The 16,228-nt window shown below is 41.5% G+C and overlaps 1 protein-coding gene across 15 annotated transcripts in view; it reads right to left on the reverse strand.

Moving 5' to 3' along the window:
• Nucleotides 1-16,176, reverse strand: part of LIN52 (lin-52 DREAM MuvB core complex component) — a 57,713-nt gene extending 41,537 nt beyond the window's left edge. For 10 of the 15 annotated variants that reach the window (XR_012673881.1, XR_012673879.1, XR_012673883.1 and 7 more), the window contains exons 1-5: nt 16,013-16,117; nt 15,852-15,926; nt 15,623-15,660; nt 15,099-15,165; nt 13,990-14,073 (exon numbers count right to left, since the gene is read on the reverse strand). Coding sequence is in view for 10 of the 15 variants with exons in the window: in XM_075151601.1 (XP_075007702.1) it covers nt 13,990-14,073; nt 15,099-15,165; nt 15,623-15,660; nt 15,852-15,926; nt 16,013-16,031 (283 nt within the window). In the remaining 5 variants the exon portion in view is untranslated. Of the gene's footprint in view, nt 1-1,823; nt 5,439-12,735; nt 12,818-13,989; nt 14,074-15,098; nt 15,166-15,622; nt 15,661-15,851; nt 15,927-16,012 lie in introns of those variants that run through there. The other 5 variants (XR_012673880.1, XM_075151600.1, XM_075151603.1 and 2 more) reach the window with 5 other exon arrangements.
• Between the last annotated feature and the right edge of the window lie 52 nt (nt 16,177-16,228).

A 16,228-nucleotide genomic window follows, 5' to 3' on the forward strand; every position in this document is an offset into this window, starting at 1 on the left:
TGAGGCAATAAGAGACAGATACTATCAGACTTGGTCTGGCAACATTATACAGACGGGATGTTCAGAGCTGCATTTACTGGAGATGCAAGAGGTAAGGTGGCAAGTCCATGATTGATCTTACAGAAGACTTCATGCCCAGAACAACTGAAACCACTCCATAAAGTGACAAAATGCTAGGAGATTTTTCACATAGCCTTGCATCCATTATCACCTGATCCAAAATAGAGAAAACTGAAAAGGAATATAGCAATACCCTACCAACATATGTTCAGTCTATTTGACAAATACACTATATTTCCTTTCTCAAAGCACAAATGCTGACTGAATGAAACAGTGAGACGGATCCTTATGTACTGCCTAACTCCACTGCCTCTGAGCTAGCAGGGCAAATGTGCCACCAAACAGGTAAATAATCCCTGGTGTTAGTATGTACACATACTAATGATTTTTAGCCTTTATGCTGCTTACAAATAGAAATATTTGTATATATAATATCTGTAAACAGCTGAGAATAGGCTTGCTTTTCTTAGTTATCTTGCTTGGGCCCCAGGCTGAAGAGCACTTGATATTAGGACGTGTTTCATCTCCACATTCTCATTTTACTTCTACTGACAACACACACAACATTCTAATGATGCCTTCCTGTGGCATATAATAGGAGCAAGCAGGGGACAACAAGAAGCAGCATACAGGATAGCATGGTGTATTGGGTGTGGCCAAAACCGTGGCCAGGTTTTGGCAGCAGGGGGGCTACAGGGGTGGCTGCTGTGAGACACGCTAGAAGCTGTCCAATAGAGCCAATGCCAAGACAGACCCGCCGCTGGCCAAGGCCAAGCCCATCAGCGACGGTGGTAGAACCTCTGGGATAACATATTTAAGAAGGGAAAAGAAAACTGTGGCAGAACAGCAGCAGCAGGGAGAGGAGTGAGAATATGTGAGAGAAACAACTCTGCAGACCCCAAGATCAGCGGAGAAGGAGGGGAGGAGGTGCTCCAGGCACCGGAGCAGAGATTCCCCCGCAGCCCATGGTGAAGACCATGATGAGGCAGGCTGTCCCCCTGCAGCCCATGGAGGTCCATGGTGGAGCAGATATCCACCTGCAGCCTGTGGAGGACCCCACGCTGGAGCAGGTGGATGCACCCGAAGGAGGCTGTGACTCTGTGGGAAGCCCGCGCTGGAGCAGGCTCTTGGCAGGACCTGCAGCCTCGTGGGGAGAGAAGCCCACACTGGAGGCTCCTTGCTGGCAGGACTTGTAACCCCATGGGGACCCACACTGGAGCAGTCTGTTCCTGAAGAACTGCAGCTGTGGGAAGGACCCACGTTGGAGAACTTTGTGGAGGACTGTCTCCCATGGGAGGGACCCCACAGTGGAGCAGGGGAAGAGTGTGAGGAGTCCTCCCCCTGAGGAGGAAGGAGCAGCAAAGACAACGTGTGATGAACTGACCACAACCCCCATTCCCTGTCTCCCTGTGCTGCGGGGGCGGGAGCAGGTAGACAATATTGGGAGTGAAGTTGAGGCCAGGAAGAAGGGAGGTGTAGGGGGAAGGTGTTTTAAGATTTGGTTTTTATTTCTCATTACCCTACTCTGACTTCTAATTGGCAATAAATTAATTTAATTTCCCCAAATCGAGTCTGGTTTGCCCGTGACGGTAATTGGTGAGTGATCTCCCTGCCCTTATCTCGACCCACGAGCCGTTCATTATATTTTCTCTCCCCTGTCCAGCTGAGGAGGGAAGTGATAGAGCAGCTTTGGTGGGCACCTGGTGTCCAGCCAAGGTCAACCCACCACAGACACTTAATGATAAAGGCTTTATATACTGTTTTTTTTCCAGTATCTTGCAAAAGAATGTTAACATGAACTCCACCTCACAGTTGGGGAAATAGGGACAAATAAGAAGGCAAATAAAACCAACCAAGCAGAACAGTGGTAGTGCCAGAAACTGAACCTAGGTCTCCAAAGTCACACTGTAGTGTGATTTTTCACCAGGATCAGCTGCTGCTCTGCAAATATGTCTAGCTACCCATACTGTAGAAGAAAATTCTCTCTTCACTCCTGCCAGAAGCCAAAATTTACAGGAAAACATTTTAGACAGAGGTGATACAGGTATAATCTTTCCAATATTTGTAAATACAGGGGAAGTGTTCTATTAACACAGAAGTAGTAGAAAAGTTTAATTGGGTAAAGGTAGAGATGGCAAATAATAAATACAATTTTTATAATAAATAATAAATGCAATTTAAATAATAAATACAAACCAGTTGCAAAGGTTTGAGAGTCCCTGCCAGAGCATCTCCTGAGATTTGTTTGGCATTTTTGTGTTTTTAAACCGTAATGGAAAAATGCACATAACCTTATGCTTGATCAAACTTTTCCCCATACTCAATTCCTCCACTGACAGTAGTCTACAAGTTATCCTGTCAGAATAGAGTAGCAAAAAATAGGCTTCTGACAGTATAATGTAAGAACATTTTGTTTGTAGTCATGTTTCTTTCTGTGCCAAGCATGTGGCAGGTAGAAATGCTTTAATACGACAGCCCATTCCTTTACTTTTGTGGCTAAAACCTCTTCAGTCAAGCTCCATTGACCCCTTGCTTGTCTAGACAGATGGTGGTTTCACTGTTCATTTGAGCTGAGACACACAAGAACCTCTGCATATGCTGAGGACCATTCTCTTCCTCTACTTAAAGAATGATACTGAATGGACTGTATCTCCATATGCAGAAAAACAGGTTCCCCAGCTCAAGTTGCATAGACTCATAATCAATTCTGTGGATGGAAGTATTTGGAAGTCCATTCTTCATCCCCCAAAAAGCATGGAAGCCATCACTGCGATACAAGAATCCTTAGGCTGCTTGTTCCTAGTCAGGCTGTTCACATGGAGGCAGACCATGGAGTTGCACCTGAGATGTCCTGCTCAAAACTTCTAAGCTGAACCAACTCTTTCGTGCTGTGTTCAGCTGAGATTGGGGAATGCAGGCTTTGAATTAACTTACTTCTAGAAAGGATCTTAGATCACAGAATCATCCAATCACTGGATGATCTGGGTTGCAAGGGCTCAGGAGGTCTCCTACTCGAAGCAGGGTTGATTATGGGGTCAGATCATGTTGCATACGGCTTTATTCAGTCAGGTCTGGAAAACCTCCAAGAATAGAGACTGCACAACCACCCTAGTGGTTGCACAACGTGTTCCACTGCTTGACTGACCGACGCTGATATTCCAGATGTCCTCATAAAGCACAAATTACTGCTTTGAGTAACATAGCAAAAATCCTGCAAAAGCTAATGGTGATGGATCAGATGAATGATTTCAGTGTCTTCAAAACAGTTTGGTCAGTTAGTCTCCAGATTAATCAGATCTCTTCCTCTTCTTCCCCACTAACACCAAAAAGACTCCCTTCTCTTAACCACAGGAAGTATCTAGATCAACCTTCACTCTATCGACATCAACTCAACAACTCTTTTCCAGAAAGGATCAAACTATTGCAGCATTTCTTCCCACTATCGAACAAACTATAGGAACCAAAAGACACTTTCAGAAGAGACATTTTTAGAAAGGAATACCAGGGTATAACAAATATTTTGTGTGGGGCTTTTTGTTTTTTTGGTTTGGGTTTTGTTTTGTTTTAATAAAGCAATACATCCTGGCTGAAGTACCTTTCAGAGGTGACCTTTCTTTTAACAAAATCAGATCCACAAACTAGGTATGGGGATGTAGACAAAGAGAGGAGGAGGATAAGAGAAAAGGAAAAAAGACAGACATTTCAATAAAGATCAGGTAAAAAGCATCTCATAGTAACTCAGCTTTTATTCAGAATGTTGCTGTTGCACTGAGCATCACTCATTAAGATCAACAGCAGTTTTAAGAGCACAGTTATCTGCCGGCTATTGGGCCACGTAGCACGTGGTCCTTACACATAACTTTGGAAACTCAGTGACCAGAGCTAGATGGACACTAACACTCGAAAAGCTTCCCTTTGTATTTCCAACATCAGGCTCCAGAATTCACAACCATGCAACGGCAGATGTCATCTTAGCATTTCTAACACTCCTACATCTATGCACATTTAAAAGCTATCTACACAATCATAGACTTTACATTGCTTATGATAATCTCTCTTCTGCAAAAGCTGTCCAGCAGACTTAGAAAAATTCTATCAGCTGCATTTGGGGGTCTCAATGCATACCTGACGTAATGGTAATTTGGGTTTTTACAGTCACTTTCAATATTTAAAAATAATTCTGTGAGAAAATAATTAACTTCTTACTGTGACAAAAAATTAGTAAGTCACAGACAAAAAAATCCATACTATATAATCTAACAAAAGGAGATTCTCCATACACAAATATCAACAATAGGCATCAAACAGAAAATAAAAGCAAAGAGAAATTGCAGAAGTTTGAACTTTTAACACATTTAGGAGAGTTTTAGAGATTTTTTTCCCCTTTTCTCAAACTCCAACAGTACACACCTCCTTCTGCAGCAGAGTCATCAATGTCTGGAGACTGGGATGCTGTATTAGTACTCGCCATCGAAATCCACAATAGCACTTTCCCCTCAGAGTAAGGGAGGGGGAAGAAGGCGAAGATGCAGAAATTTCTTGAAGCTTAGAGAAATATTTATTCTACTTCACCAGCAGACAGAGAACACCCTAAGGATTCATGCAGTATTTTTTCCATATATGACAGTTACCTAGATACAGCATTTGTTTTATGGTAAGAATGCACAATTTATGCATATGGGTAGTATCACATTTGATATCATCAGTAGTATCTCCCTGATTTTGTATTTAAGAACAGTCTGGACCTGCTTTTTTTTTCTGCACATAGAGGGCAACTCACCCACACACCCACTTACTTAAAAAAAACAATAGCAGCCAAGGTCCAGACTCAATTTCCATCCTCACTATCACAACCTAATCTCCTGGCAAGTTAATGCAAATCAAAGCGAACACTTCTCTGACACTGGTAGCAAACCGTGTTCCTCTCCCAAGAGAGACCTGTAAAACAGGACAGTCACTGACAGCAGTACAATTACTGACACAGATACAGACTTTATGGACATGTTTATCTCTGCTGTAAATCCACACTCTCTCTCCACTCCGATTCATGAGTCATAAAGAAATTGCAGATAATGAAAAAGTTGGAGAAATTTACAGCGTGTCGGAAACCTCAGACAGCCAGAAGAAATTAAAGAGCTGACTGAGGATAAATCACACAGGTACAATTAAAACTTCCTATACCTTCTTCACTTCCAAACTGGGGCACAAGCCAATGGAGATGATGAAAAGTTGAGGTCATGACTCCTCTGACTGTAATCATTTCTTAACTACCTACATGTCAAAATTAGCCAATTCAGAGATCACATATGAATGGCAATTTCGAGCCGGCATTCTGATGTCTCGTTCTTCCGACAGGAGCTGCCCCGGAGGAATCCTGCCTGTAAATAAGCCACCCAGTGAGCAGTATAAGGAAAGGTGATTTCCTCGTCGCTCTGCAGATGCAGAGTATCTCTTACCATAGCGCTGTGCATTAAAATGAAGAAGCAAATCTACAGTGTGGGAGAAGGGTATAAAGAGAATCAGGAGAAAGACCAAGGTTTCACATGGAAATCATAGCAGCTTGGACATAGAATCATAGAATCATTTAGGTTGGAAAAGACCTTTAAGATCATCGAGTCCAATGACATCATGGTGACAGGGCCATATAAACACCTTAACGGACAACTTAAGTGTTCTTTTCACCTCTCTGAAACAATCAAATAAGGACCAAGAATTACTATGAACGTAAACTGAAAAACAACCTCCACATTTTTTCCCAGTAAGGAAAACAAAAACAACCACTTCAACTGATTGTGTAGTTCCTGAAAAACTCTGTGATCATCTCCTAACCCACAAATGAACCATCCAAAATGTGAGACATTTTTTGGGAGAAGTCTACTAACTCTGCTAAGTAAATCCTTAAGCTAACTGCATATTACAGAAATCCAGTGTCCAAAGCGCATAATTTTGTTGTCCAGCTATAAAACTCTGCCTTCAAGCTTTGAAGCACATGAAGTATACTATTTCACATAAAGTCCTTGCCAAACACAGTACTAAATAACAAAATAAGGGAGAAATACGCTTTCAGGCAAAACTGAAACACGATGAAGATTCATTCAGCAAGGCAGGGAATGTAGAAACTAACCAAGAAAAAAAACAGTTGCTACAAAGAAAATTCTAAGCTGAGCAGAAATAACCAAAAGTACCAGCACCCCAAACTGCTTCCTCCTATGCAGGACAGCTCACCCTGCAACAGTAAATAAACTGTGTATTTTAAGTTTAAGGACACGACGAGCACTAGACTTGGCATACAATCTTCTCTTCTGAGTGCAACATATTTAGAACAATGTAGGCAATTCCAAAACATATTTTCTTCCTTCTTGTTTCAGATTAATACAGACACACTAGTGCTGGAAACCTTGTACTTCTGGAGGTGTCAGTTTTTAACAAAGAAAAAGTAAGCACCCTCCTTACTCTTTTGTCAGCAGTCAAGATGTTAAGAACATTGCTGTATCTTTCTAATAACTGGCACTGAGAGTTCTGCTGTGGGATCTAGATTTGAATCCACATTATGTGATCCTCTTTCACTTTACTTCCTTCTTCCTTCTCCAAAAGTCAGTCCTCTTCTCCAGCTCCACCACAACACTTTAAGTAGTCTATTTCTCCAAGGAAGTAACGAAAGAGTTCACGTTCAGGAAGGAGTCTGCTCTTCTACATAGATTCCAAAACCTCTTTTTGGCTAACAAGAAACCATAAGAATACAGTTCACTCTTTCATGCAAATTCCCAGACTGCAGAGAGTGGACATACAGCTTGTACTAAAATGGACCAATGAGAGATTTCAGAAGACGCCATCAGACAGACACCCCACTGACACCCTGAATACTAAAACACACTTTACTTACACATACCTGTGATATGTTGCTTTCCTACAAATGTAAGTCTGAAACATTTGGTTGCAAACAGTGTACATACAGACCAGAAAAGGCACTAGGCAACTAGAAAAGACACCAGGCAACTGTACTACAGGAAGTGGGGCCATGTTCACAAATGTAAAGTAAGGCTTCTGAGCTTAGAAAGCCTCTGTGTTGATTGACTCAGAGAAAGAAAAAGTGATTATGGTCAAGAAATATTTTTATCTGATCAATTATATCATTGATATAAGCCTGTTTGGGTACAAAGGCCAGGTGTTTTGCACGGAGCCTAAAGGCTGCAAGTTGGTACTACATGTAGACATTCCTAGAAAAGACAATCCATTACAGAAAAGGAGAGATGTTTCAGTAAGAGGATACATTGTCCTCCCTCCTTTCCTTACTTTGATTCTAATTCAACAACTTACACAAAGTTCAATAACTAAGTGTCATGCCCTGTTTTTTAGTTTAATAGATAATACAAGTTCAGTCCACCAAAGATGGAGTTCCTGATTTAAACATATCCTACCTACGATCAGCATCAAAAAATGAAAAAAAAAATTAAAATAATAAAAAAAACCTTCAATGAGTGAATTCAACCATGCAGGGAAGAGCTATCCTAGCTTTGAAATTATCCATGTCAAGAGTAGCCTGCAAGGATCACAGGTAGAACTAAGTATGTATGTTTCAAAACATGCTACAGTTAAATCCTGCTGAAGGAAAAACAAGGAACTGCTCTACCCCTCCAAACTTACAAAAAAGCTGAACTTGCAGGCAGGAGATCATGATAGACAGCATTTATCTGAGAGAAATGAAAAACCAAAGACTACCGATCTGAGAACGAGTGGCAATCTGTAAACAGCTTGGAGTTCAGACTCCTCTATGATTTTCCAGAAATTTCAGAGGCTGCTGAGGCTGCAGAGGACTACAATTCACAATCAAGAACAGCTTAACTTGGGAGCAAGGTAGCTGTTCCTCATTCATGTGCCCACCCGTCTCTTGCTGTCTCTGGAAAGGTCTCTCCATTACAGGGACACCTCAGTGATTTCTGATAGTGGCTGCTTAACTACCATGCAGTCTAGCCTATTACTAAAATAAATAAAAAACCAAAAAACCCACTGTCAAACAAAAGGTCCTTCCAACCCACCACCCTGACTCTGATGTGCCGATGGCCAACGCCTACAGAAGAGTGTAAGAGCAGGGAAGCACATAGCTGTACCTGCCTAGTAATCTCTCCCAGCTTTCTGCATCTCCAAGATTTCCAAGCCACTGGTGACTTCTCTGTGGTCAGACACCCTCGATGGATTTATCTTCCAATAATTTGTCTCATCTACTGAGCGAGATAAACTCCATGCCCGCAACCTCCAGCAGCGATGAATTCTGACTTTAATGTGCAGCACAAGTATCTCCTCGTGTCTGTCCTGACACGCTCTTTTATTCTCTCTGGTTCCCGTAATATGAGAAACAGTGAAGAATCATTCCCTATTCACACTTTCTCTGCATTAATCAGTTTTACAGATCTTTTTCACATACTGCACCAGTCGTCTCTCTCCAGGCTAAAAACTCCTAATCATTTACTCATTCTTCATATTAAGGAAAACTATCACTGACTGACTAAATGCTGGCTGAATTCTCCTTTATCAGTCTGTGGTGCTACAAGATGGCCAAGTTTTTGCTGTTAACCTGACATCTCCCCGGTCATCCGGGTCTAATTCTTGGGCTCTTGATAGCTAGCATTAAATAGCTCTTCCATTGTACCCTTGGTATTTAATTTACTTGACATATACATGGAAAAGAAATCAGCGTTACAAAGAAAATAGGAGCAAAGTTGCTAGAGTCCAGTGAAAGCCAGGGCACACAATATCACGGGACTATAAATAAGGAGACTCGGTTGAGCATATTCAGTAACTGTCACATTGTTCTTGAAAGAGTGTGAGGATTTGACATTGGAAAATAGTCATTCTTACATTCCTAATTTTACAGGAGGAAAAGCACAAAACAGCTTCAACTCTAACATAAGAAAGCAGACTAACAAAAATCACTGACAGGGAAATTATAAATGGTATTCACATCTGCAGGGTCCGTTACCCCACATTTTCTAATATTTAAGGCAGATACTGCACAAAAGCACCATTACCTCCACAAACATATTAGGGCTTAAAAAAAAATAGGCTTTTCAGCAAGTCTTGCACTAGCAATATCACCGAAGCTATACTGTGACAGCAGAGCAGCCAGTGAGATTTTATAAACATGGCTGTGATACTAGATAGAGATATATAGAGAGATATATACACATACACACACACATTTTAGGACTTCTGAACCAGTATAGCAGGTGTTACCTGAAAAATATCAGAGATTCACAGGGAAGCAACAGCAGGGCCTTCAGAAAGTCCCTGAACAACCACATTCCTTCAGTGACATGGTGCTTCTCCTGCTTCCCCATCCTACCTGTTACTTTTACACACAGGTTTGTTCCAAAGTTTGGAAAAAACCTATTTTTTTATTGTATTTTTTTAAAAATTTTTCTTTACAAAAAACATATTTTTCTCTGTGTATGTAGTTCTTGGATACACCTCTCTGTATACATATATTCAAAAGGATGACAGTGCAGATCTTTAAAAGTAACTGCAATCAAGAATAAAAAAAAGTCTTAACAGCAAGTTAAGTTTGCTTACCAGCAATATATGCACTTCCCAGAGCTGCTAGCTCATGAAACCAAGACTTTAAAAATTTTCTGAAGTCAGCTTTGACTCAGTTGCTCTGAAAGCTGTAATGGGTCATACAGTGGAAAAGCAGAGCTAGGTATCTAAATTTGCATTTATTACACAAACTGTTTTGAAACTTTCTGCTTTGTGGCCACAAACATTGAGTCAGGATCTGTGACTGGGTTCCCACATAAGAACCATCTCCCTCTAGCTTGCCACATCAGCTGGGGTCTCCTCATTCTGCGGTGCTCGCTACCCTGCTCCAAGCAAAGCTGGAGGGATACAGCAGGGGAAAAGCCCATAACAAGGCAATATGCCTTTTTTTCCCCCCCCCAGACTTCTGCCAGCAGCAGAGATGAGACTCACTGACTGGCTGCAGCTCACATTCAGCAGTGATACTATGCCTCCCGAAGTCCCCCTAACTACATGAACAATTAAAAGTAGGTGTGTTCATTGAGCCCTGTTCCTCCTCCCAACCTTACAATACCCACATTAACAGGGACAGCAAAATCCACACAAAGCAGCATTTTTAATACTAAAAATGGTTTCAATGTATTCTAATCAATAAAATAACTCTTTAACAGAAGGAAAATAGAAGTTCTAATGAGAGAACTGAAGCAAAAAGAGAAAAGCAGTAACAAGCAAGAGGACAAGATAGAATTTTACATAGCTTAAAAAGGAGGCAAGGAAACACAAGCTGATACCTCAGAAAAGATGTTGAGAAATAATTTATTTTTAAAAGATTTTATTATTATTGATACCAGGTCCTGAGCCTGGAAGCTGCTGGAGAACTCCAGAACCACCTCGTAGCAAAGAATAAATACACAAACCAGAGACCTAAGCATAGCCTATCCTTTAAGAGGAGAGTAAAAATAAAAAAATAAATCATTGGTTCATGCTACAAAAATCCTGCTTTCTTCAAGGAAGGCTATCCTTTAGGTGAATTCTTTGCTAAGGAAGGGAAGAATATCCTGCAAGGAACAAACATGACTAAGCAAGAATCCACCTACTAGCATGCTAGGAGGAAAGCTGAAGAAGAGATTCCCCATGATCACCTTGGAGATCTTTTCTGATCCACAAGAAAGATCTTCAACAAAAGTCATCAGCAAATTAAATGGTGCAAGTAAGAAATTCTGATTTATGGAAGACAGCCCATCTTTTATTGGCAGTTTAATGGCCTGCATCTCAGTAAACGGGAAATAAAACTACAGAAGACCATGCAGCCAGCAGCCAGAAACATATTTTTAAAAAAGCAAGGTGCTCACTTATCAATTTGGTTTAAAAAAAAATGACAAAGTTGCAAAATATCTGCCAAACAGAAGTCTTTTTAAACTACAAAGGTAAAACAACACCAAAAATAAGCAACTTATCTTGTCTGAGTAGGAAACTAACTGTATTGGGTACTACTGAAGCTAGAAGAATTGGATACATGGCTGGACAGATCAACAGTTACCTTATTCAGAAAGGAGTAACTGAACGCTCAGACAAGGAGGAGGGAACCGGCATTATCAAAAATAACATTAACCATTTCAGTTGTCAAAGGTCTCCTTTGACATTATCATCCCACACGCTCAGAGACTGACGTGTTATCAGATAAAGCTACTGCAGTCTAAACAGGTACATGCTATACCACACAGAAATCATAACAGAGGGCAAGAAGCCTGACTTCTCAGGTGCCCGTATAAAATACTGGAGGAAGCTCTGTTAGCATTATTCCAGCCGGAATGACATTCACTGTACCTCAGACCTCTAACAGTAAAAGCCATCTCTGAAGTTTCTAGTCAACTGTTTCTTGAACTTACCGTTAAAATCCAAGCAGGGCAAGTCTATTCAGTTTCATCTGACAAAGAAAAACTTTCACAGAACTCTGCGCCAATTAAGATATAATCACTTAAATCACATAAGAATACGCAACTTAAAAGTGCGGATCAGTGAAATAACAGTGACTGTAAAACTGGCTACTTTTAAAAGTGGAGGACAACTGTAAATCAAACCAGATGTCAAACAAGCTGGAAAGAAAACTAAGTTATACGTTAACAATTTAATTTGATTCAGAGAAGCCATGGGGCATTCAACAAAATAGTCAGGGTTACAGAAAGTAAAGGTGACCCGATGTGAAAAAGAGGGGAGCAAGTTAGTTGCAAAGAACAGAAATTTGTGAGAAGCAAGCAACCAAAAGAGGAACTCAGAAATCCATGGTCAAAAAGTTAGGGACAGCAGGAATTATATACAATAAGAATGTGGAATCCAGATAACAGTGTTCAACCGTTCTGAGATGAAAGCAGCGAAGATGGACAAAGCATTCAACACGTTTGTTCCAAATTTGTCAAGAAAGCCCGCTTATATAGACAAAATAGTAAGACGGTTCATACGAATTTAAGAAACAAGGCATGTAATTCAGTAATTATTAATCAAACTACATAATGTCAAATCAATTGCTCAGATTTCAATTTTAGTGTTGCAATAGTACCTTGATGAATGAACTTTTCAAAAGGTACCCAGTCCCACATCTCACTTTGCCTAATGAATTCTAATGCAAAATTAACATGAAGTATGCTGTGAACCGGTTCAATAACAAACCTCACAACATAACTACAAAGTCACTCAATAGATACATTTGTCATGGAGTGCTGCAGGAATCACTCTGGCCCTGCACAGCATTTTATCAATAACTTGGATGAAAACAGAAGTCTTTGAAAATATAAAGGCTTTGAGATGGGATGTAGAAGAGAAGAGTTGGAAGGAAAAGTAAGTTGTTAACACAATGAAACAGAATTGTTTCTCACACTCAATACAGATAAACCGTTTGAAAATACTGTAAAAAAAGACAGTGCACATTCAGAACAGGAAATATGTCACAAAAAACAATCTTGGGAAGGACAACTTCAAATCATGACTGAAATGGAACAGTTTTATAAAAAAGTAGCAAGACTTCTACGGGAAGCCTCATGCTGCCATCTAGAGGAGACTGGTCAGCAGCGGTGCTACTCCTGGTTTTGACAGCCAGTTTCAATTAACAGTCAAGTCAAAAGGCGAGTATTAAATTTCAATACACAAAGATATAATCAAATCCAATACCTCCGGACCAAAACCACAAGTCCCTTAACTTTAATGAACAGATCTTTTGCATTTTTCTTCTTGTTCTCTCACTTATCTAAGTCTGTAAGAGAAAAGAACTTCAAGATAGTATTAGGAAAAACAGTCCTGAGAAGCTCTGTCCAAACTCCACATCTAATTTTCGGTGAAAATTTTCCTAAGATAAATGATAATACAAAGCATTCAATGTATTATAGCCTAAAGAGAAATAGACTTCAGTGACAAGAAGTTACAAACATGGAGAGCTTTCATAAAGCTTGAAAATTCAAGATTTCAGTTACTATAGACTAAAGGCTATAACTGCTGGACCTCAGATATTTCATTGTTCGCTCACTTTGTCTTCTTTCCGTATTTATTTGTTCTCCGTAAAAATAAATGGAAATGCATGCAACAAATATTGCTAAGGAAACAACAACCTTGTCAGCTTTAATGTAACTCGGGCTCCACTTAACTTCATTTAGCAGGACAAAGCTGTCTGACATTTAAGCCTACAGCTTAAGTGAGAAAGCCAATCATCAGCCAATTTTTGTATTTGACTCAGTTTTACATTGTTATACTTTAACTTCTACTCCACTAAATGCTTTACACAGTCTTAACAGACCTTAGCACTGAAAGTAAAATAAACTTGCAGGAGTGTGTTAAAATAGGCTTAATGATCTGTTAATAAGAAAGCATTAGGACATCCTAGGTTTACAGTCAGGAAGACTCTAAAGGTCTATTACTGCTTTTTGTTGTCCACTGAAATGAAGGTGAAAGACCTGTAAGTTTTAAAACTTTTGGTGCTTTGCATCTACATCTACAGAAGCAGAAAACAGTATGAACACTAAGTAATAGGAAAATTCTATACACAAGTGGAAGTTTCACTGTGGAGGCAGTGCATGAAGTTTGACAGAGGTACTGCCACAAATATTCTGAGAAATAGCTTTAGTATCTGAGTGGGAAATTAAGCAAAGTGACCTGATCTATCTAAGGCAACGTTAAGTCAGGAACAGAAGTCTATATGCCACTAGACAACAGCAGATTGACATATGACCTCTTGTTATTTCTGCTAAGATGCTTCCCCCATGCAGGTAGGCTGTAAGATGGAGATGTAAGCTCACTCTCATCCTGTTTTGGAAGGTCACTAACTGTGACTGTCAGGCACTTGCCAATCTGCCAGTTACAAATGTACCATGAGCGCACACTTTAGTGGGAAGGCTTGCAATGCAGTCAGTCATATCTGCGTACAGCACTTACATTCATCCAGTCCCAGCTGATAAGCCAGGTTCTGCAGGCCACGAACTTTTTCCATCAGATTAGCTGTAGTGAGGCTCCCCAACTCTAAAAAGAGAGAAAAGTGCGAATTTTAACACTATATATATAGCCCTCTAGTCACAGTTTACCACTTCACAGAGCACTTTCAAGTCGTACTTCTGACACAATCTATTTCCAGTGAACAGAGTACGTTCGAAATTCAAGCTGATGCCACCGATTTTAACATACTGAGAAAAGACCAGCTTTCTCTACTGAAAAAGACAGCCACAGATCTGGTTCATACTGTAATCTGCCACCATTGCAGTGAGCAACTTGCCCCATATTTTGGAAGTTCTTGTAAGTTCACATTGCTACGTGAACAAGCTACAAAAGAGTATGCAAGGGAATGGCCTTATTATACATTAATAATGTGTGCTTAAGCACATTTCTTGCAGCAAGTCAAAGTTAATTTGTCCCACTTTCACTTTGGAACAGTTTATCTGGAGTTCACATGAGAGGCAGAGCAAGCTCAAGGATGTTTATTGCAAACCAATAGCTGTAATACGCAGCAAACCGACACGCTAACCAGCCCTTCTGTAACTTGTTCATACAGACTTATCGTTCGATTAGAGATCTTGGATCTATGAGTGAAGACACATGCACAGAGCATCTCTGAACAAGTCCATCAACAAATCTAAGCTGCTCACCAAGTTTGATCAGCTGAGGCCCACCAAAAAATTCATGCCACTTCTCAAAATACAAGAGACAGCCACTATACTTATGCAGTGAGAGATTGGCAAGTGAGGTAACTGAAATATATGTAACATTACTGCTTCAACTAGTTCTTGTATGCTTGTTTTGAAAAATCAGCCTGCCACTGACATCTGGATATTTTCTTGGAGACAACTGGATTAACGAAAAATGTGTATTATTAACAAGAATAACAGATTCCTGAGCTGGAGATTTTGCAAATGTGATGAGGGCTAGAGATCTAGGGCCACAGGGCCACCTCTAGAACATGTAAAGAACAAGTGTTTTAAGCCTCTTAAGTAAGTACTGAATTCCCATCTGCTTTGGCAACCTTACTTTCTACCCACAAAGTCCACACTCACCCTTTAACATGTCGATATCATCATTTTCTAATTCAGCCATCCACTTAGGAGGAGAATTTGTAATAGGCTGTTTTGAAAAAAATAAAAGTTCATATTCAGACAAGTACAGTTTTAGAATTATACAGAGGAGTCTGATCCCGTATTGTAAACTAGTTACACTGACAGCAAAAATACGAGAGTTCCAGGTGCTCTGTAGAGATATTTTTATGTTCAATCTTGTTTTGTAGCTTGGACTTTTTAGAGTTAAAAACAGCACACTACCACCCACAAGCCAAAGTCAGTATGAAAAGCTGGATTTCCTAGAGTTTAAAACCTTTTATTTCTTCCAAGGTGTAATTCTCATTCACAGTGAGTTGCATAAGGTACAAAAAAAATACAAAAGAGATATTAAAACCAAAATTATACTGACGTTATAATGGAGATACGCTTTATAGAACAAAGATGTAAAGCCCACAAGAGGAAACAGCAGATCCACCACCACGCGGGAAGGGGGGAAACGCGAAGGCAAAGGAGCGCCCACTCACGCTTTTGAACGAGGCGGCGAACTCGGCAACCCCGGGCACTGGGAAGAGAAAACGAAGGGCAGCGGAGGGTGAGCGCCTCTGGCGGCAGCACCCCTACCCCAACCCCGCCCTGCCTCGCCCTCGCGGGCCCAGCCCGGCCCGCGCAGCTGCCCGAGGCAGGTCCGGGCCGCGCTGCGGCTGGGCGAGGCCGCCCCCAGCTGACAGACGGCGGCGGGCCCGCCGGACTTACGCTGCTCGGGCCACAGGTCCGGGGAGGCGCGGTCCAGCTTCTCGAAGCTCAGCAGCGAGGCCTCCAGGTCGGCGCCTGCAACAGAGAGGGGGTGCGGCACCGCTCAGGCCCGGCCGGCGGGACGGGGAGCGGAGCGGCGCCGTCCAGCCCTCGCGCCTTACCGTCCGCGGGAGCCGCCATCTTGCCCGCCTCACGTGATGCGTCGCCGCTGCTGGCGGGACACCCCCCCCGGCACGTGACCCCGCCCTCGCGGCCGAGCCCGAAAGGGAGCGGAAAAACAAACCACCCCCCGAACCACACGTGTCGCTCTCCCCGCCACCGCCAGGAGGCGTCGCCGCGGGGCGGTGCTCGGCCAATTCGGGCTCTGACGGGCAGTA

The sequence above is a fragment of the Calonectris borealis genome, chromosome 5 (genome assembly GCF_964195595.1).
Source record: "Calonectris borealis chromosome 5, bCalBor7.hap1.2, whole genome shotgun sequence".
NCBI classification, from domain to species: Eukaryota; Metazoa; Chordata; class Aves; order Procellariiformes; family Procellariidae; genus Calonectris; species Calonectris borealis.